Source organism: Leptodactylus fuscus, chromosome 7 (genome assembly GCF_031893055.1).
Source record: "Leptodactylus fuscus isolate aLepFus1 chromosome 7, aLepFus1.hap2, whole genome shotgun sequence".
In the NCBI taxonomy this organism is placed as follows: domain Eukaryota; kingdom Metazoa; phylum Chordata; class Amphibia; order Anura; family Leptodactylidae; genus Leptodactylus; species Leptodactylus fuscus.
In genome coordinates, this window is record NC_134271.1 from 22,311,750 (window position 1) to 22,333,483 (window position 21,734).

At 41.7% G+C, this 21,734-nt stretch overlaps 1 protein-coding gene across 1 annotated transcript; it reads right to left on the reverse strand.

Moving 5' to 3' along the window:
• Positions 1 to 17: 17 nt before the first annotated feature.
• LOC142214429 (mucin-5AC-like) lies at positions 18 to 21,249 on the reverse strand. The gene is made up of 28 exons (XM_075283375.1): positions 21,179 to 21,249; positions 20,059 to 20,149; positions 19,870 to 19,976; positions 19,221 to 19,437; positions 15,011 to 15,136; positions 13,714 to 13,831; positions 13,271 to 13,409; positions 12,961 to 13,071; positions 12,810 to 12,879; positions 12,323 to 12,460; positions 11,279 to 11,443; positions 10,132 to 10,226; positions 9,447 to 9,573; positions 9,088 to 9,343; positions 8,939 to 8,991; positions 8,630 to 8,730; positions 7,213 to 7,364; positions 6,983 to 7,121; positions 6,747 to 6,857; positions 6,481 to 6,660; positions 5,884 to 6,123; positions 5,608 to 5,764; positions 5,362 to 5,490; positions 4,650 to 4,803; positions 3,583 to 3,620; positions 2,011 to 2,682; positions 126 to 1,185; positions 18 to 33 (listed from the first exon to the last, which is right to left on the reverse strand). Exons 1-28 carry the CDS (start codon positions 21,203 to 21,205, stop codon positions 18 to 20), a joined length of 4,989 nt encoding a protein of 1,662 aa, XP_075139476.1. The 5' UTR covers positions 21,206 to 21,249.
• Positions 21,250 to 21,734: the final 485 nt, after the last annotated feature.

Below are 21,734 nucleotides of genomic sequence, written 5' to 3' on the forward strand. Positions count from 1 at the left end.
CTGAACTATCAATATTATCACCAGAGAATATGTCTGAAGGAATATCTTTTTTCTCACTTGAAAATTGTTTGAATACTTGGTTAAATATTTCAGTTAAAAATCCTCTATCTTTGTTGTTCACCTGCTCCTCAGATGGTTTTGTTTCAAAGTGAGGGCTTTGGTCTTCTTCACTGGAGGAGCCTTTGAAAAAGTTTTTGATTATTTCATTGACATTTTCTTTAGTGGGCTTGCTATGTTGCCTGGAATCTTTTCTGTCAGAGTTACGGCTGTGGTCTTCTTCACTTGATGAGTCTGTGAAAATCTTTTTCAGCACTTCATTGAAATATCCTTTCTTGGGTTCGATAACTATTTCATCGGATTCTTTTGTTCCAGAGTTATCTTTTCCGTTAGGGTTGCTTCTTGAGGGATTACCACTGTGCTCATTGGAGTGACTTCCAGATGGACTATTTTTTCCATCTTTGTCAGAACTGCTTGGTGTATTTACCATCCATGATGACAATTCGCATTTCATGGTATATGCGTATGGACAAGTTGTTGAAGAAGTAGTTGAAACACTAGTGGGTGAATGAGTGGGTGGTGTAGAAGTAAATGTTGGAGTTGTCTTTCTTGATGTTGTTGATATAGTAGATGTGGTCTTAATTGTGGATGTTGGAGAAACAGATGTAGATGTTGTTTTAGTTGAGGTAGAGGTTGATGTAGTTGTTGTCCTACTTGATGTTGGAGAAACAGTGGTAGAAGAATATGGTGTTCTAGTTGTGGTAGTGGTTGAGGTGCTTGAGCTAGTAGTTGGAGGAGTTGTCTTGCTTGAGGTTGTTGATGGAGTTGCAGTGGTTGTTCCGTTAGAAGTTGGAGGTGTTGTTACTTTAATGCAGTCAGCTCTTGGAGAACAACATAGTACTCTGATCTGGTAATTGTAACAAATTCGTTGTGGTTGTTGGCTATTAAGGCAGATCAGACCCACATATTTGCTGCATGTCACCTGTTGATCTAAGTCTTCTAGTGCATCATCAGGGAAAGCCTTTGCTCTGCATTCCACACTTTGAGGTGTATCACAGATTGCATATCCCTTTTTCCTTATATTTTCAAATGTTTCAAAATCACCCTTGTCACTTCCATAAGTGGGGTAATCCACATCAAACCATTTTGACCAAGTGCATCCTGCGTCCTCTGGAGTTACTGTACACACTAGAATGAAAACAGTAATTGTACATATTTAATTAAAATTGTCTTTTCCTGAAAATTTTAGTATTTACTTTTGACATCCTTCTGTGTGTGCTATTATTGTATTATTGTTATTTTTCCTTCTTTTTTTTTAATTGAATTCTATGTATTACACGTTGCTGCATATAATTAAAAGGGAGAAACCACATTTCTAAAAAGCCTTGTTTTAAACTAATAACCCCATATATGTTTCTTTTTCAATTTTACCTTCTAAAACGCTGTGTTACGAGCTAGTTAACTTTAATATCTATTCACTAAATGAAAGTGAAATATTGCCTTTTTCCTCACTAATATCTAGGTACCATTTCATGTATTCTCAGCCCTTTTCATGACTTGAACTGTACATGTCCTTAATCTAATTTTTCAGTAGTCCCTCCATGTCAGTAGTCTACAAATGGATTAGACATCTTATACTATAGATGTTAAGCCTACTGTATTTAGTTAGAACTTCATCACAATGTATTTATACTCTGTTGCACTGAGCCAAAAAAACAAAACATCTTAACTTTAAAAACTAAATTATATCTTCATCTTTTTGATAAATTTCATATTTTACTTATTGTCTAGGAATTCCTATGCAGCTCTAAGCAATTATATTTTTGCCTATAGAAACAGTGCCTCAAATGCATGCATTAAATCCCGCTCGTCATCATATGCTACCATACCTCTTACATCAAGACAAGGAGGTAACTGGGTAATAAAATAAATTTATAAACTGTGTTGAAGGTCTAAAGTCAAGTGAATTTACTGAGGAAATCTCAATAATACCTAGATAGAAAGTAGTGTTACCTGTAACGGTGCTGGTGGTGGTGGTAGTCGTGGTGGTTGTTGTTCTTGTTCCTGTTGTTGTACTTGTTCCGGTTGTTGTACTTGTTCCTGTTGTACTTGTTCCTGTTGTTGTTCTTGTTCCTGTTGTTGTTCTTGTTCCTGTTGTTGTACTTGTTCCTGTTGTTGTACTTGTTCCTGTTGTTGTACTTGTCCCTGTTGTTGTTCTTGTTCCTGTTGTTGTACTTGTCCCAGTTGTTGTACTTGTTCCTGTTGTTGTTCTTGTTCCTGTTGTTGTACTTGTTCCTGTTGTTGTACTTGTTCCTGTTGTTGTTCTTGTTCCTGTTGTTGTACTTGTTCCTGTTGTTGTGCTTGTTCCTGTTGTTGTACTTGTTCCTGTTGTTGTACTTGTTCCTGTTGTTGTTTTTGTTCCTGTTGTTGTACTTGTTCCTGTTGTTGTTGTTTCAGTTGTTGGTGTTTTTGTTGTGGGTGTCTCTGTAGGTGTTGTTGTTACAGGAGTTGTAGTAGAAAAGCTGAAAACAGTCGTAGGGGAAGTTGTAGGTGAAGTACAAGGTGCATTATTTCCTTTGACCTTTCCACCAATACAGTAGGCTGTAATGCAACCTCCAATGCCATCAGTTGTGTTGTAAACAAGTTCTTTTTTCCTGTAGATCTTCCCTGCATACAAGCAACATTCTGTAAAAGAGAAGGCACAATGTTATTACATTTGAAGTTCCACATTTATACAGAAAGTGCATCTAAGACCAGCCAGAGAATTGAAGTACAGTTTGCATTGCTTCTCAATAATTCTATGTACTTAGTCTAATTAAAGTGGATGGATATGCCATAACAGTATATGCCATACCATAAATACCCAAAAGATGCAGTTCCTGCCTCTAAAACCGGATATACCTGAAGAACAGGGATGGATGATTGGACTCATTTGTGATCTTTTTTCTTATATTCTGCAATGCTTTCCTTTTTCTTTTCTTATTTTTTTTATATATAATAAAGAAATTCAAAAAACAAATCTCAAGAAAGAGAAGAATTGACCCCTGTCTCATGCCGGTCCCTGAGATAGGATCTGCATCTTTCACACATTCATAGCATAACCTGTTGATACAACCATAAATGGGAATACCCCCTTTAACTTAAAAAAATTGAGTGGGAGTGAACCTTCAGCCTTGACAGTGCTGTTCTTGCTGCTGAAGTAGCATGGGGTGATGTCATAACATTGGGAGAATCAATTAGGGGTTTGATTAGCAAAAGCAGTTCTCCTTGGAGATGAAGACCCGCCCCAAGTGTACAAAGTCACTAATTCTTTGACTTCAAACTTGTTTTTCTCCAAATCTACTTAAGTGACCAACAAACCAAAGACATATTGTGTATCACTGTAATATGCAGCGGTAGCAGTTGAATATGCTTTGGAGAGGTGATAGACTACCTTTAAATTTGCTTTATTGCAACACAACAGCACTAAGCAAACACATGCAAAATGTATACGGTGTGTTCATATGCCTAGCATTTGCTTATTTACTATCTGCATTTTAGTTCTATTTAGTCTTATAGATCATATAGCTATATAAACGTATTTACCTTCATAAGTACACCTTCTGCCAGTAGGAGTACACTTGCTGAAAAGAGAAGATATATTTTTACTATGTTGAAGTAATGGAATAAAACAAGTTCATAGGAAAAAATAAATAATGGACGGCGGATTAGCCATGCCTTCCCCTATGTACTTGGCAAATCTAAATATTTGAGAATTTCAAAAATGTATTATATATATATATATATATATATATATATATATATATATATAGCTAGTTTGCCTAATATTGTTTCTTAAATAATAAGTGGCCACAGAGGTAGCTGACCACTAGGGTTGAGCCGAACTTGAGATTTCAGGATCGATTTTAAAATCCGATTTCCGATCATTTTCCAGGCGATCCTGATTGTGAAATTTGCTCGATCACCAATTGGAAAACGATCTTTTCCAACCCGATTGCTCAACCCTAGTCAATGCTTCTCTATGGGAAAAGTCACTTTTAGGGTTGAGCTGATCTTGAGATTTCAAAATCTGATTTCCGACCATTTTCCAGCCGATCGCAATCGTGAAATTTGCTCAATTGCCGATCTGAATCCGATCTTTTCCAATCCCAATCGCTCAACCCTACTGACCACCATTCAACATAACTGGGTTCAACATTTCTGCTCAACAGGGATCACAGTAAGGTAAGCAAAACTTTTATTAGGAATGCTTTACTGATAAGGGGGACAGAGACTGTTATTAATAAGTCCACAAAAACATTCTTTATAAGGGGGGTTCTATTATAAGGAAGAATTATTATTAATAGGATTGGGGGAAGGATCAGTATGTCACCTGTCAGGGTGCAACACAGACCCAACAAAGATCAGCTGTTTTTTTGGTTCTGGAAGCTGGAGAGTGTGTCATCAATTTTCATGTGGAGAGGGGAACGGATTGGCCCGAACACAGTTGTGAACCGGGCCTCAGATTACTACTATTCTAGATATAAAGATTACACTAAAATGAATAACAAAAGAGCAAGACCTATACAGGCAATGAGCCAGCAAGAAATGCTGGGAAATTTCATCTCTGGATTCTTTACAATTGTGTCTATAATACAGTGTATTTTTCTTACCAGGTTGTACAGATGTTATCATTCTCATCAGGAGGCATATCATCACCAATTTTATATATTGTTCCATTGAATGAGTAGCAGGGACAAACTGGAACGCATTGCATGCTGTCCTCATCAAAAAATGGTGTTTCAGGTGGGCAAGTGGGGTAGCATCCTGCAAAAATATACATCACCAGGTCATTACATTTTCATTTATGTTTTTTTTTTATAATCTATGGACATGAGCTAACACTTGCCCTATGAATGTTACATTGTGGCTAACTAGCCCCTGGAAAGCCACCTTGCCTTCAAGTCATTGGGACAGTAGAGTCAAAATCAAAGTTATAGATAAAGGGGTTCCTACAAGAAAATTGTGCAAGTACTTGGGTTCTTTCCCTGAGTATCCCTTCCACGGAGGGTATAAGACTATACATGTTTCAGATAAGATAAGATAATCCAGTAATAGTCCCACCATGGATAAATTCAGTGTGTTTGTGCGTTTGTCTTGGTAGGTACTGTATATTTTTCTTTTTGAGAAAACTCTGATTTGGCATATATCCGATATCACCTGATAATGGTTTGGACGTTGAGTTATAGAATAGAAACCTTTGATAGATGGTACTAAAGAGACAGCCTTAGTAATGATATGGCTTCATGTATGCACATAATTGTTCACATCTAATAGAGTCACTAAGGTAAGACAAGAATCCATTGATCATTGCTAAATATTCACCTTCCAGGCCTGGTAAGTTATGATAACAGGTTCCAGTTGGGTTCCTACAGGTCTTCATGCATGAAGCGCCACAGGCTTTGTAATGCCATTCACATTGTCCTTGACGGTTGTAATAATCACAGAAAATTGCTGTCGTGGATAAAAAAGGGAATGATTTAGGAAATTAAAGTATTTCAAGAGTGGAGCGAGAATTACTAATATACTTGTGGGCTAAAATCTGCTTGACAGAATTATCAGTATACTCACGGCACATAGTCGGGGTTCTCCATCTTACACAGGCTCCGGCTGCACTGCAAGCTTGGGCATAAGCAGCTACTGCGGTACAGAAACACTCGCAATCTCCACCGGTATCACAGCCGCAAGAATCAGTCACACAAGCATCATAATATTTCTGTGGGTTTACCTACAAGAGACAGGATATTCAATCAGATCCCACTAAATGACTTTCCCAAATGCAGTACCTGTGTAGAGAAGAAAATCCCTTTAAATATAACTTTTTGTATCCTTAATAATTGTACTTACTAGTAAATGACAGGATGAGAACGTGTCACTGGTGATGACACTACACTGTTTCTGAGACCAAGCCTTCCTGTAGGGATTTGATGAACAAGTATCTCCCAAAGCCACACTATCCAAGCAACTTGGTGACTGTTTCCAGCTGTTTGCAAATTCCATGACGTCTCCAACCACAGCCAGACTTCTCGTGGTATAATCATTCATGAAATTTCCATCGTAATTACCGCAAAGACCACATACTTTACCCTATAACGAAAAATAGCTTAATGTAGGCAGCAAAATGACCCAGACAGTATATACACTGTAACATGGCGGTCATGAATTTACCAGTCTCGGACCATTTACACTTTCAATGTTACCAGCCCCAGATCCCTGTTTATGAGGCAATGACCTGCTGGCTATTGAGTATGCCTATAGTAAGGATGCAAACAATTTGTCTGCTGATCAGGACACAATTACAAGGATTAATGATCCGGAATGAAAGTTCTTGTTAAAGTTCTTTCACTTGATCATCCCCCGCTCTAAAGGAGTCTTAATGCATGAATTCATGTCCATGTGATATACTAATTATTGGTTAAGATCCTGAATTCCTGAAGTCCTTACCTGAAAGCTTGGCTCAAGCTTAATGTATATACTGGTTCCTTTGTCCCAGACCAGAACCAGTCCATTGACGGCTTCAATCACCAAGTAAAGACCCATCTGGTGCACTTTGTATGGTATATAAGTTCCTACACTCTGTTGAACAACCTGGAATGTATCTTCGGCAAGAATCAATTCATAGTTCTGCAGAACGAAAATGACACATTACAATGTATACATTGCTTTCGGAGAATTTTTTTTCAAAAGTTGAAGCCTTTTTTAAGACTCACCCCAAGGAAAAGTTTGATGGATTTAGAACAAGTGGTTCCTGTTGTGCCACATGGGATGTTCTCAGTTATAACACGGAAAGTTCCATTATTGGGGTTACCGGAGCAGTAATCCTACACATAAAAGAGCAAAGAATTATCAGTGGTGTTGTATCACATGTAGAGTCTTGCCAAAATTAGTAGATTTGGCTGACGTCAATCTAAAGTATAAGTTGATTGAATATACTGCAATGTATTACCTGAGCCAGAGTGTATTCACAGTCTCCATCAAACTCATATGATCTGTGGTCAAAGGTGAGGTAGTGACCATCTCCATATACAGCGCAGGTGCCCATACAGAGCTCATCGGTACATTCCCAGTTTCTATTTTTGCAAGTGCTGATGGAAAAATAGTTTGATAATTAAGAAGAGTCGACATTACAGAAGGAGGAAGTGATTTCCAAGTAGGTTACAATTGTGTTTCACTCACCAAGTGTTACATTGAACGTTGATTTTTTCTCCTGGCTGGTAAGGAACGTTGTTGTGTATACAAGGACAGAGGCTTGCACTCAGACATCCACCTTTTCCATCAGAGATCAGTCCATCGGGGCACATGCAACCAGACACACACTGTGCACTGTACTGTAATATACAAATCAACAGAGGAGACAGTCAGAGAACTGGAAAATGATTTTCTGGGAATAAAATGTAGGAGATCATAGGCATCAGTGTTTGCTCAAGGAACGCCTGATCTCCTAGACCCTCACCAGACTGGATTATACTGTACAGGAGTGCAGAATCACTTGATTCTGAGCCTCTTAATAAGGAATCAGTAAGATTTATTTAGCTATTGATAGAGGAATACAATGGTCTTCTGATGACATCACATTAAAGTGTACCTCTAATTATAAAACAACGTATTATAAATAAATAGTACATATGAGTACAAGAAATTTTGCACTATGTCTTATTAAAGAATGTTTGTCCTTCTAGGCTGTTTTCCTCCTATCGCTATTAACTCAGACTCTTGCTGAGTTGAGAGCCTTTGGCTCCATTTGGTCTCTACTTGTCACAAGATCAGTCAACCCCGACCACCCGGGTTCCCGGAAGGATGCAACCCTGGCTTACAAGCCTCTTCAAATAATTCAAGCTCAGTACCCAAACGGGTTAAGCATGTCTTCCCAGGAAAGAGTTGAGAGCCTTTGGCTCCATTTGGTTTCTACTTGTCACGTGGCCAGTCAACCCCGACGACCCGGGTTCCCAGACGGATGCAACCCCTGCTAACAAGCCTCTTCAAATAATTCAAGCTCAGTACCCAAATGGGTTAAGCAGGGCTTCTCAAGAAAGAGTTGAGACTCTTTGGTTCCATTTGGTCTCAGACTCTTATCTCTGTTGGTCTCAGACTCGTATCTCTATTGGACTCACATCCAGTCTCACATATGAAAGTCTATGGAGGGGCTGCTGCTAACTAGTAATTGCTTTCTTACTTCCTTGTGTACAGTGTTGGTGTATTGTCTAGATCAGGGGTCCTCAAACTTTTTAAACAGTGGGCCGGAGGCAAAGCAGGTCACACAGACATCAGGAGCGGTGCCCTCCAATAGGTAAAGTGAAGTGCGCTCCATGGCATGGCCCGAGCTCCCCAGGAGCTTCATTGTAAATGCACGCCTGCCGGCGTTGTCGGCGGGGCCAGACAGAAGTGCTTGGCGGGCCGCATGTGGCCCTCGGGCCGCAGTTTGAGGACCCCTGGTCTAGATATAGTAGACTCAAAAGAGCTATGTTAGTTACTATAGTTAGTGTAGCAGCTGCAGTATGTGTATGTTGTAAGTGATTGATAAAAGTCATTCACAAGTTACTACCTTCACAAATCATGTCAGTTTTATGGTGTTACAATATACTGTTTTACTTACGCAGTTCATGTCAAGGGTTTGGCAACTCTTCTGGCATTCAGATCCCTTTGTGCCTGCAGGCTTGTCAGTACAGTCAAAGTACACCATGGGGGCAGCACAAGCTATAGGGGAGAGGCATTTAATAAAATTTGTTTAGTGGTATCTGTATTAATAGTGAAAACTGAACAATAATAATAAAAAAATGTAACAGTAAGTCTGAATGTCCACCAGAGATTTGGAACTCTCTATTTATCTCTGTTACATAAGTGTTACAGTATATTCAGTCCAAATAATCTTAAGAGTCTTGTAGATTTTAGGTAGACTACTTACCAGTTGGTGGTACTTTCTGTCCAATACAGTCCAGTCTTCCATTTGAGCATGTGCTAGTAAGTAAGGATAGAAGTATTACATTAGTAGCCATCTATCCATCATTGATGAAAACTAGAAGCTCATATAACCATCTGAGAAATTTTTCTTACCACATAGCTCCATTATCATGGACCACTTCGCCTGGTGGGACGGCAGAACCCTTGTAGTAGCAAGGACAAGCAGACTGGAGCACACATCTACCACTGTCATCCATGAAGGTTCCATTCTGACAAACGCAGCCATCAATTGGGACAAAGGAAATGTCACAAGTAACGTCGTGCTCACTGAGGGAGCGGCAGGTGGGTTGACATGTACTAACAAAGTAGCTGTAGGACAAGGACTTTGGGCATGACGTTGTGTACAATTCTATTGGGGTGAAAAGTAAAACATAATTTGAATTATATATTGTGCCATTTCTTCACACGTAGAAAGTGGAATTCCAAAAAAAAACATATTAAAGAAAACTTACGGCAGACATTTTTTCTCCATCCTTTTAGGACAATTCCGTCTTTTGCGCATGCATGTACGTAGGAGGACAGAGCGGCACACATGCACTCTTCACTCTTGGCACAGTTACATGAGTCAAACATACAGTTCTGTAAGAACAGAAGGAGTATTATAAATGTAACCATGATGCCAACACCATAGGCAAGTTTATTAAAAATATCCAGACCTCCCCCCCAATTAAATGGAGTCTTTTGTTACTGGAACTAATGGCACCTGTCATATCAAGACTCAGATTATCAAAAATGTTAACTCTTAATTTTTTTAAAAAAAGGGCTATTAAAGGGATTTAGTTTTTAGATTTGTCCTGATGATAAAGTGGGAGCCATAGTGGTCATTTTTAATCTGTGGAGGAAACCAGCAGAATGCATGCAACCTCCAAAGAGGGGGGGGGGGGGGGAGGAGAAAAATTAGACCATTGTTCAGTTTTATGAAATAGAGTTATAAAATATCTTGTGTCCTGAAAGCCTCGAGAGGAGATTGTTAGGGAAGTGAATGTTTTAATAAATATCAAAATAAAAGTTAGGTCTTCCGGAACGAGAGACCCACTTTGTGGTCGATCACTACTCTGGGATACAGATGAGGTTCTTGAGTTAGTGTCCATACTACCCTTTTAACCCCTTTAAATTACAGGGAATCAAGTGACGTACCTTTTGGTAGACGGCTGGATTTATGGTGCCATGGCAATCGGCAAACGGTCCACTAGGGTCACTTAGCATTGAGCACCAGTGTTTAGCATAGTTCTCTGGAAGAAGCAAATATTATAGATCAGTACTAAATATGTCCAATATGATATTATACTGATTGACAGGTTACAGCATCCTACTAGGAAAATGATATCCAGTGTATAGGTGTAATGAGAGCTTAATAGTTTGATATATAGTTTTATAGAAAGAGATTATGTTAAAACTAGAGATGAGCGAACACAAAAGTGCCGCACACTGTTCGACTGTTCGAACGGAATTTGAACCCCATTATAGTCTATGGGGGGAAATGCTTGTTTCAGGAGTAGGCAACATTCGACAAAATCATACTTACCAAGTCCACGAATGACGGTCGGGCTGGATTCTGCTTGAAGTCTTCTCCCGGCGCAGGGTCCCCGCGTCCTCTTCTGGGTGGAATTCACTCTGCCTAGGCATCCGGCAGAGCCAACTGCGCATGCACGTGCGGCTCTGCCCAGGCCAGACGCCTAAGCAGAACCGACTGCACATGCACGTGCATGCCCGCACATGCGCAGTCGGCTCTGCCTAGGCCGGATGCCTAGGCAGAGTGAATTCCACCCGTAAGAAGACGCGGGGATGCAGTGCGAAGACTTCGGAAAGGTAAGAGAAGAACCAGCGTTGATTGGCAGAATGTATAGCATTCTATCAATCAACGCTGGTTCTGCATCGAACCTTAAACTTCGAACAGCTAGTAGTGTTCGATCGAGTACGAGTATTTCGAATACCGTAGTATTCGATCGAACACCTACTCGATCGAACACTACTCGCTCATCTCTAGTTAAAACCCTTTGATTGAAATCTCTGCCTTCTATGCTTAGAAGTCCAGGGTAGTCTTAGTCATTTGTAATTTTCATGCATGAGTCTAGAACCGCCCACTGGACTCCTAAGCCTAGGGTGAATAGAAATTCTTGATAAAATACAAATTATTCTGAATCTTTTCTTACAAAACCATATAAGAGTCTATTCAGATATTTTGGCTCTACAACATAAAAGACTGCATATGCAATGTGACAGGTTCCCTTTAATAAATCACTTGACAAATTCTATTTCCTTCCTGGGTGAGGAGGTTACCTACCGTTTTCAATGCTGAGGGAGCATGGGTTCTCAAAGCTTGTGGCGACATTAGGACAACTGGCTTGGGTCTTCCAAGTGTTACCAAAAGATGAGGCAGTTCCTTCAATGACTCCACTGAGTACTTGGAAATCATCAGCCTGAACGCTGTTGTAGTTGCCGCAGAGACCTGCATTTAAATGGTTAAATTCATTAATTCAATTAATTTGCAAATCTGGTGCAAAAAAAATCACTATTGCTTACATTTCCCTAAATATTCTAGTAGATTTTACACATTAGTCATCTATAGCTTTCTAGTGACCTCTAGTGCCATTCCACGAACTGTGCTAATAATAAAGGACTTGATAGTGATGGTTACGGGTGCTAAGGAATTTAATCCACCTTAGTATGGTTGGGGGAATCTGTGGGTCTGCTTGGTTTATGGGCCAGATGGAAGTTGCAATCTCAATACTGATGCCAGTGCTTGTGGCCCCCAAAAGGCTCCTGGGCCCTGGTGCGACTGCACCCTCTGCACCCCTCTCAAGTTATGCCCCTGCTAGTAGCCTATAACACTAAGATGCTGGGCTCAGATATAGTCCCTATTATAATCTATGGGGTCCACGGGTGTCCTCAGGTAACCACTTTTTAAGTGGGCCCAAGTGATGGAGAACCAAATGCTAGTCAATCAGTCTATGGGGAAGGAGCCAATAAGGACTCCAAAGCTTTCTCTAAGAGTCCTGGTACCATTGAATCAACTTTTTGTATGAAAATGTTGACTTAATTCACAAACGTCTGCATATCCCATGCATCTAGTTGTCAATTTATTGATTATTATTTATCAATTCATTTTCATTTCATGCAATTTTTATTACAAGTATTTACTCCAGGCATATCTGGAGTGGTGATAGAGTCACTGTTCATTATTTTTTTTTTGCTATATGTATGCTAATAGTCTCATTTTGTTAAAATATAGATTTATTTTCCTACTATCCCGTAAAAACCATATAGCTGTACTGTTCTAATCTATAGTTATTCCCATTTGGGTATTTTTGGTATCACCGTTACTTACCACACACTTGGTTTTTGTAGGATGGGTCAAGACTGATATACAGCTGCATAGTGGGGATAAGCTGGACCTGAAGTTGGATTCCAATCTTAGTTTGCACAATGATGTAAAATGATGATGGTTTGAAGATGGTGACACTGGCTGTGGGGCAAGCACAAAGATGTGTCAATACACTATATCCAGACCTTAGGAGCTAGCTAGCTAGCTAGCTAGATAGATAGATAGATAGATAGATAGATAGATAGATAGATATGAGATAGATAGATAGATAGATAGATAGATAGATAGATAGATAGATATGAGAGAGAGAGATAGATATGAGATAGATAGATAGATAGATAGATAGATAGATAGATATGAGATAGATAGATAGATATGAGAGAGATAGATGGAATGGAATGGAAAATTTTAATTAACATCACCAAAATAATTGATTCAAACAATAGGTTACTTTCGGGTGACTCATTTGCTCGAAGAATATGCGGCTTACCTGAGGAGATGGGTAACTGAGTGTAAATTGAATTGACGTAGACACTGCCGCATGGTTTAATGTAAATGAACTGTGAAAAGATAATAAAAGATCAATATGGGACCAGTTCAACAGATGATATGTAATGAATCTCTCAGGTTATGTAACTTACATCGTTTCCACCATCAAGACTGAGGGTAACACTCTTCAAGCATGTCTCGGTGTTGGTCAGACCACATGTAAGGATTTCTCCCAGAACACTGAATGTGTTGTTGTTACATGTCTATAATAAGAAGATTAATACGTCATCACTATACCTATAAAATAAGTGATGGTTCTCATAAACACTGTTATCATTGTCTAAGCTTGAGGGTATTTTATTTTTTCAATTTAGATGACCACTGTGGGCTCTTTGTGGGGGATTTAAGATTCCCTTAAAATGTATGCACAGTTTAAGCCATCTTTGTTGGAATTTCACCTACCTTAGTGAGGACATAAGAACAATCACCAAAGAAGTTGTAAAGTGTACTATCAAAAGATGTGATATGAGATCCTCCTTCAATGGAACAAGATCCAGGGCATTTGTTTTCTACACATCTCCATTTTCCTTCATTACAAGTGCTAAAAAAAGTGACAAAAAGTCTGTGTAAGTTTCCACAAATCCTGTTTGTTATTCCTTTTTGGGTCACTGTTGAGTGACCAAACATGACAATGGTCCTTCTCCAGGGGATAATAACACTCCTTAGGGAGTGTGCACCTTCACAGGTGTATGGAGACTTACAAGCTATTTTCGCTCCACTGGGGGGATTATGGGAAAAATATGCAAATCTGTTTTCCAAGATGTAACCTCTTGGAAAACAGATTTGCATGTTTCCCAATGGTCCTTGATTGATTTCGAGAGATTAGAATGATAAAGAGCATTTACCAAGATTGGCATTGAACTGAATATCCAGAGCCTGATGCATAGATCTGTCCATTGTAAGTACAGGAACATTGCTGCTTAGGGATACAGCCAGAGTTGTTGATGTCATCAAAAACAGTTCCTAAAAAAATAGAAATACAAGCAGTATAATATAAATGGACGCCAATGTTACAGGAAAGAAATGGAAAATAGACCCATTTTCTGTTCTCAAAAAACCCTTATTTTATTCTAATGTCTATAACAAATGGATAGATAGATAGATAGATAGATAGATAGATAGATAGATAGATAGATAGAGTGGCGGAACTACCGTGGTAGCAGCTGCCACAGGACCCGGGACATTAGGGGCCCGGCGACAGCCGCTACCCCTGCTTTTTTTTTTTTTTTCCCTTAATAGGCTCCTTAATATCCCCACACCCTAAAGAGTCCCATACCTTCCCTACCAACAGTAGACAAATCACTGCTAGATGCAGGGCTGCAGATGCTTCTTGTAAAAGCTTCCGCACACAGCATCTTCCTGTTCCGCCCCTCCCCCTCCTCAGTATCAGAGTGTGAAGGGAGATATCCTGTGTGATGTATCTGCTCTCTTCACTGCTAGACAGAGCTGCACAGCCACATGTAAGTATATTTTTGGAGAGCGTCCGCGGCAAAACCGTTTTTCTAAACCGGACACAGAGTCGGACATGCAGTACTCTGTGTCCGGTTTTAAAAAAAAACGGTTTCGCTGCGGAGAGCTCAAAACGCTCACCGGCGCTCATGGCCAGACTCGGCATGACAGGTTTCCATCTTCTGCATGCAGAAGACGGAAACCTGAAAGCGGAGTTCAGGCGCTGCTGTGAACCCAGCGTTAGTATGATTGGGTTAATAGGATAGCTGTGTTCCTATACCATTCTGACCTTAATACAGGCATACTATGCTACCAGATACCCTTTATTATAGTCATGTCCTTCCTACTAGTTCCTCTTGGCTGGACTTGACCAGATATATGTGTCACAGTTTTCAAAAATGACATGGTTTTGCAATATTGTGTCACAAGATATCTATCCTACAAGTGTCTGGTTGTGTTATTGTGAGCTCCCGCTACTAAACCTTCTGCTAACATGTTGACTTGTTGGATTAAATTGGTTTCAAGAGAAATTGGAGTCTTTTACCAAATTTTAGCTATGGTATGGGTGAACACATAGGTTTTGTGTCAGCAGTTTAATAAATACAGCATCTTTCCATGATTACTTCTTTATTCATTGTTTTTGTAGGTAACATAGAAACAGCTACTTATAAGAAATCTTGAGACATACAGTACCTGCAGGGCAAAAGCATCCATCAATACAGTGATTGTTGCAGACCGAGGAGCGGTCAGGGTTGGAACAAGTGTTGGGGCATGGACTTCCACATTCCTTGTATTCGAGATTGTAGTTACATTGAAGAGCTGTAATGGAAGAACAAGGTCAGTCTTATAGTAACCCTTGGCTGCATTTACAGTATATTTGTATGTAGGTGGCTGCTAGACCCTTCACTATGAATGGGAACAGAACTGCAATAACTTGTATTACTTGTGGTGCCATTGGATTAGTGTGAGTGCCAGGTGTCAGGTCCCAATGATCTAACATTGATGACCTATCCTAAAGATAATTTATTATTATCTATAACCCAGAAAACCACTTGAACCCCCAAACCCAACGCATACTTTTCATTGAGAAAGACCACACAAGGACTATAGGCCCCATGATCGCAGAGGAGGACTTTACTGCTACTGTTATTTCTGGGCACAGTCATAAGGTTTTCCTGCAGATACCACTAGGGGCAGCACATTGCATACATCTTAGACGTTTACACCTATTCTATATTATCTGTATAAATCTATATGCAATGAACTAACCCTAGTGGTCCAAACACACAGTTCAGCCCATTGCTTCAGAAACATAACTCAGATCTCCTTTATATAACATTGAATCCCAAATGAATTGCCCTACATGTTATAACTAGAGATGAGCGAACACTAAAATGTTCGAGGTTCGAAATTCGATTCGAACAGCCGCTCACTGTTCGAGTGTTCGAATGGGTTTCGAACCCCATTATAGTCTATGGGGAACATAAACTCGTTAAGGGGGAAACCCAAATTCGTGTCTGGAGGGTCACCAAGTCCACTATGACACCCCAGGAAATGATACCAACACCCTGGAATGACACTGGGACAGCAGGGGAAGCATGTCTGGGGGCATAAAAGTCACTTTATTTCATGGAAATCCCTGTCAGTTTGCGATTTTCGCAAGCTAACTTTTCCCCATAGAAATGCATTGGCCAGTGCTGATTGGCCAGAGTACGGAACTCGACCAATCAGCGCTGGCTCTGCTGGAGGAGGCGGAGTCTAAGATAGCTCCACACCAGTCTCCATTCAGGTCCGACCTTAGACTCCGCCTCCTCCGGCAGAGCCAGCGCTGATTGGCCGAAGGCTGGCCAATGCATTCCTATGCGAATGCAGACTTAGCAGTGCTGAGTCAGTTTTGCTCAACTACACATCTGATGCACACTCGGCACTGCTACATCAGATGTAGCAATCTGATGTAGCAGAGCCGAGGGTGCACTAGAACCCCTGTGCAAACTCAGTTCACGCTAATAGAATGCATTGGCCAGCGCTGATTGGCCAATGCATTCTATTAGCCCGATGAAGTAGAGCTGAATGTGTGTGCTAAGCACACACATTCAGCACTGCTTCATCAAGCCAATACAATGCATTAGCCAGTGCTGATTGGCCAGAGTACGGAATTCGGCCAATCAGCGCTGGCCAATGCATTCTATTAGCCCGATGAAGTAGAGCTGAATGTGTGTGCTAAGCACACACATTCAGCACTGCTTCATCAAGCCAATACAATGCATTAGCCAGTGCTGATTGGCCAGAGTACGGAATTCGGCCAATCAGCGCTGGCTCTGCTGGAGGAGGCGGAGTCTAAGATCGCTCCACACCAGTCTCCATTCAGGTCCGACCTTAGACTCCGCCTCCTCCGGCAGAGCCAGCGCTGATTGGCCGAAGGCTGGCCAATGCATTCCTATGCGAATGCAGACTTAGCAGTGCTGAGTCAGTTTTGCTCAACTACACATCTGATGCACACTCGGCACTGCTACATCAGATGTAGCAATCTGATGTAGCAGAGCCGAGGGTGCACTAGAACCCCTGTGCAAACTCAGTTCACGCTAATAGAATGCATTGGCCAGCGCTGATTGGCCAATGCATTCTATTAGCCCGATGAAGTAGAGCTGAATGTGTGTGCTAAGCACACACATTCAGCACTGCTTCATCAAGCCAATACAATGCATTAGCCAGTGCTGATTGGCCAGAGTACGGAATTCGGCCAATCAGCGCTGGCTCTGCTGGAGGAGGCGGAGTCTAAGGTCGGACCTGAATGGAGACTGGTGTGGAGCGATCTTAGACTCCGCCTCCTCCAGCAGAGCCAGCGCTGATTGGCCGAATTCCGTACTCTGGCCAATCAGCACTGGCTAATGCATTGTATTGGCGTGATGAAGCAGTGCTGAATGTGTGTGCTTAGCACACACATTCAGCTCTACTTCATCGGGCTAATAGAATGCATTGGCCAGCGCTGATTGGCCGAATTCCGTACTCTGGCCAATCAGTGCTGGCCAATGCATTCTATTAGCTTGATGAAGCAGAGTGTGCACAAGGGTTCAAGCGCACCCTCGGCTCTGATGTAGCAGAGCCGAGGCTGCACAAGGGTTCAAGCGCACCCTCGGCTCTGATGTAGGAGAGCCGAGGGTGCACTTGAACCCTTGTGCAGCCTCGGCTCTGCTACATCAGAGCCGAGGGTGCGCTTGAACCCTTGTGCACACTCTGCTTCATCAAGCTAATAGAATGCATTGGCCAGCGCTGATTGGCCAATGTATTCTATTAGCCTGATGAAGTAGAGCTGAATGTGTGTGCTAAGCACACACATTCAGCTCTACTTCATCGGGCTAATAGAATGCATTGGCCAGCGCTGATTGGCCAGAGTACGGAACTCGACCAATCAGCGCTGGCTCTGCTGGAGGAGGCGGAGTCTAAGATCGCTCCACACCAGTCTCCATTCAGGTCCGACCTTAGACTCCGCCTCCTCCAGCAGAGCCAGCGCTGATTGGCCGAATTCCGTACTCTGGCCAATCAGCACTGGCTAATGCATTGTATTGGCGTGATGAAGCAGTGCTGAATGTGTGTGCTTAGCACACACATTCAGCTCTACTTCATCGGGCTAATAGAATGCATTGGCCAATCAGCGCTGGCCAATGCATTCTATTAGCGTGAACTGAGTTTGCACAGGGGTTCTAGTGCACCCTCGGCTCTGCTACATCAGATTGCTACATCTGATGTAGCAGTGCCGAGTGTGCATCAGATGTGTAGTTGAGCAAAACTGACTCAGCACTGCTAAGTCTCTGCATTTGCATAGGAATGCATTGGCCAGCCTTCGGCCAATCAGCGCTGGCTCTGCCGGAGGAGGCGGAGTCTAAGGTCGGACCTGAATGGAGACTGGTGTGGAGCGATCTTAGACTCCGCCTCCTCCAGCAGAGCCAGCGCTGATTGGTCGAGTTCCGTACTCTGGCCAATCAGCGCTGGCCAATGCATTCTATTAGCCCGATGAAGTAGAGCTGAATGTGTGTGCTTAGCACACACATTCAGCTCTACTTCATCAGGCTAATAGAATACATTGGCCAATCAGCGCTGGCCAATGCATTCTATTAGCTTGATGAAGCAGAGTGTGCACAAGGGTTCAAGCGCACCCTCGGCTCTGATGTAGCAGAGCTGAGGGTGCACAAGGGTTCAAGTGCACCCTCGGCTCTCCTACATCAGAGCCGAGGGTGCGCTTGAACCCTTGTGCAGCCTCGGCTCTGCTACATCAGAGCTGAGGGTGCGCTTGAACCCTTGTGCACACTCTGCTTCATCAAGCTAATAGAATGCATTGGCCAGCACTGATTGGCCAGAGTACGGAATTCGGCCAATCAGCGCTGGCCAATGCATCCCTATGGGAAAAAGTTTATCTCACAAAAATCACAATTACACACCCGATAGAGCCCCAAAAAGTTATTTTTAATAACATTCCCCCCTAAATAAAGGTTATCCCTAGCTATCCCTGCCTGTACAGCTATCCCTGTCTCATAGTCACAAAGTTCACATTCTCATATGACCCGGATTTGAAATCCACTATTCGTCTAAAATGGAGGTCACCTGATTTCGGCAGCCAATGACTTTTTCCAATTTTTTTCAATGCCCCCAGTGTCGTAGTTCCTGTCCCACCTCCCCTGCGCTGTTATTGGTGCAAAAAAGGCGCCAGGGAAGGTGGGAGGGGAATCGAATTTTGGCGCACTTTACCACGTGGTGTTCGATTCGATTCGAACATGGCGAACACCCTGATATCCGATCGAACATGTGTTTGATAGAACACTGTTCGCTCATCTCTAGTTATAACTAGTCTTTATGCAGTTTATAACCCTATGTGGTTGCAGTTATAGGTGCATGTGGGTGAACTCACGGCACAGCTTGGCGGTTCTCCAATTCTGGGGTTGTCCTCCAGCATGGGCACACTGTCTGGAATATTCTGTGAAGGTGTTACAAAGGCAGAAACCAGTAGCATTTTGGGCGCAGCGGCACAAGTCCTGTACACAAGCATTAATGTATAATGTAGGGTCCACCAGACGGTTGCAGGATGAAAATGCAGAGCCGGTCAAGATCACTTCACAAAGTCTCCTCTGCAAATGAAGACAGAATAATAATAGTTAAGAGTTGTTAGATTCATCTATATGTAGTCGCTATATCTCCATATTTATCTTGCTTTGTCTATGGTACATATATTGTCTTATTGTACTTATATACTGTGGTATCATAGCATAATGAAATTTAGTAGACAGATAAAGACAGGCAAGGTAGTAAGCATGATAGATAGATAGATAGATAGATAGATAGATAGATAGATAGATAGATAGACAATAGATAGTTATGGATAGAGTATAGATGGATTATATATATATATATATATATATATATATATATACTGTAGACACAATCATAGATAGAAAAAGTTATAAATGAAATATAGATTCAAAAAGAAGAGGTTTTATATTGATTCAGGGACAACTACAACCCATCACACTTGACCCATTGGTGGCGACCTAAGAACTTACGGAGTCAGTGCAGTTGTCTTTGGGCTGAATTGTTAAGTCCTGGCACATTTCTGTAGGTCCATTTAATCTTTGCAAGTTTCCATACTGAATAGGTGTCAGTTTAGCATCTAAGGAAAAAATAGACCACTTATTGTATCTATTATATAACCAAATATCTGTACGATTCTGCCAAATATAAATGGATCTTACTGTTCGAAATGAACTCGTTGTAAACAGGAATGCCATTGTAGTCTCCGCATAGACCACAAGTCTGATTGACAAAACTGTTGTCGAGCTCCAACTGGAAGGAAAAACAAAAAGGTCAGTGAATACAACCCAGGGATGACTACCTCTCCAAGATAATATGTTTATGTGTGGCTAGTTATTCATGGTGTGGTGTCTATGTGTGGCTAGCCAGTCGGGGTGTGGTGTCTATGTGTGACTAGCCAGTAGAGGTGTGCTGTCTATCTGTGGCTAGCCAGTAGGGGTGTTGTCTATGTGTGGCTAGCCAGTAGGGGTGTGGTGTCTATGCTTTGCTAGCCAGTAGGGGTGTGGTGTCTATGTGTGGCTAGACTGTAGGGGTGTGGTGTCTAGGTGTGGCTAGCCAGTAGGGGTGTGGTGTCTAGGTGTGGCTAGCCAGTAGGGGTGTGGTGTCTAGGTGTGGCTAGCCAGTAGGGGTGTGGTGTCTATGTGTGGCTAGCCAGTAGGGGTGTGGTGTCTATGTGTGGCTAGCCAGTAGGGGTATGGTGTCTATGTGTTGCTAGCCAGTAGGGGTGTGGTGTCTATGTGTGGCTAGACTGTAGGGGTGTGGTGTCTAGGTGTGGCTAGCCAGTAGGGGTGTGGTGTCTATGTGTGGCTAGCCAGTAGGGGTGTGGTGTCTATGCATTGCTAGCCAGTAGGGGTGTTGTCTATGTGTGGCTAGCCAGTAGAGGTGTGGTGTCTATGTATGGCTAGCCAGTAGTGGTGTTGTCTATGTATGGCTAGCCAGTAGGGGTGTTGTCTATGAGTGGCTAGCCAGTAGAGGTGTGGTGTCTATGTATGGCTAGCCAGTAGGGGTGTTGTCTATGTGTGGCTAGCCAGTAGGGGTGTTGTCTATGTGTGGCTAGCCAGTAGAGATGTGCTGTCTAGGTGTGGCTAGCCAGTAGGGGTGTGGTGAATTGGATCATCATACAATTTGCTAACATGTCCTGATATTGTATTGAATCGGTTTAATGAAAAGTGGAGTCCTTCAACTGAAAGACCAAATGCATCTTTAGATGTGTATAGTATTTTTAAGAATACATAGTGTAAATTCTATCTCTCAATGAACAAATATTTTATAGAAAATTACCAAAATTGCATCATCTTCATTCCACATGAATTGCAGACCGACTTTGGCAGTAACAGTGATATAGACACCATTTCTATCAATCTGAACTCCTGAGAAACTGTATGGTAGGTCCACGCTGAAAATACAAAAACATACGGACACTTATGAATCACAAAACTATTATATTATATTGAATAAATTGTGTAGAAAATCGATATGCTACAGTGATATATAGTTATTAAAAGAAAGAATCCACTTACGTCTGTCCATTAAAAGCAATGTTTCCACTAGAGAGCTCAACAGAGATGCCATCAATCTTCATACCGATGTGACTGATTGTGGGCAGACCCCTCACGACTGAACGTCTGATCTGGATGTTAAATTCCTCAAAATTGCTTTTGCAATTGGAAGCAAACAGATAGTTGCAGTTGCCAGGGTAGTAGAAAACGTCTCCATCAAAGGTCTTGAAGTAGTAGTTACCCCAGGTGCTACATACTTGGCCATTATGAGCAGAGATGGCATCTGTGAAACAAGGAATATAGTCAAGCCTTATGGAGACTCTTCTTCGTATTCTTAG

Bases quoted from the DNA above. Each gene is read 5' to 3' on its own strand.
- LOC142214429 (XM_075283375.1), bottom strand. From the start codon at position 21,205: ATGTGGAATGAAGATGATGCAATTTTG. The intron at 12,880-12,960 runs GTAAGTTACATA...ATCTTTTCACAG, and splicing joins GTCTTGATGGTGGAAACGAT to TTCATTTACATTAAACCATG. The intron at 3,621-4,649 runs GTAAGAAAAATA...TTCTCTTTTCAG, and splicing joins GATAACATCTGTACAACCTG to CAAGTGTACTCCTACTGGCA.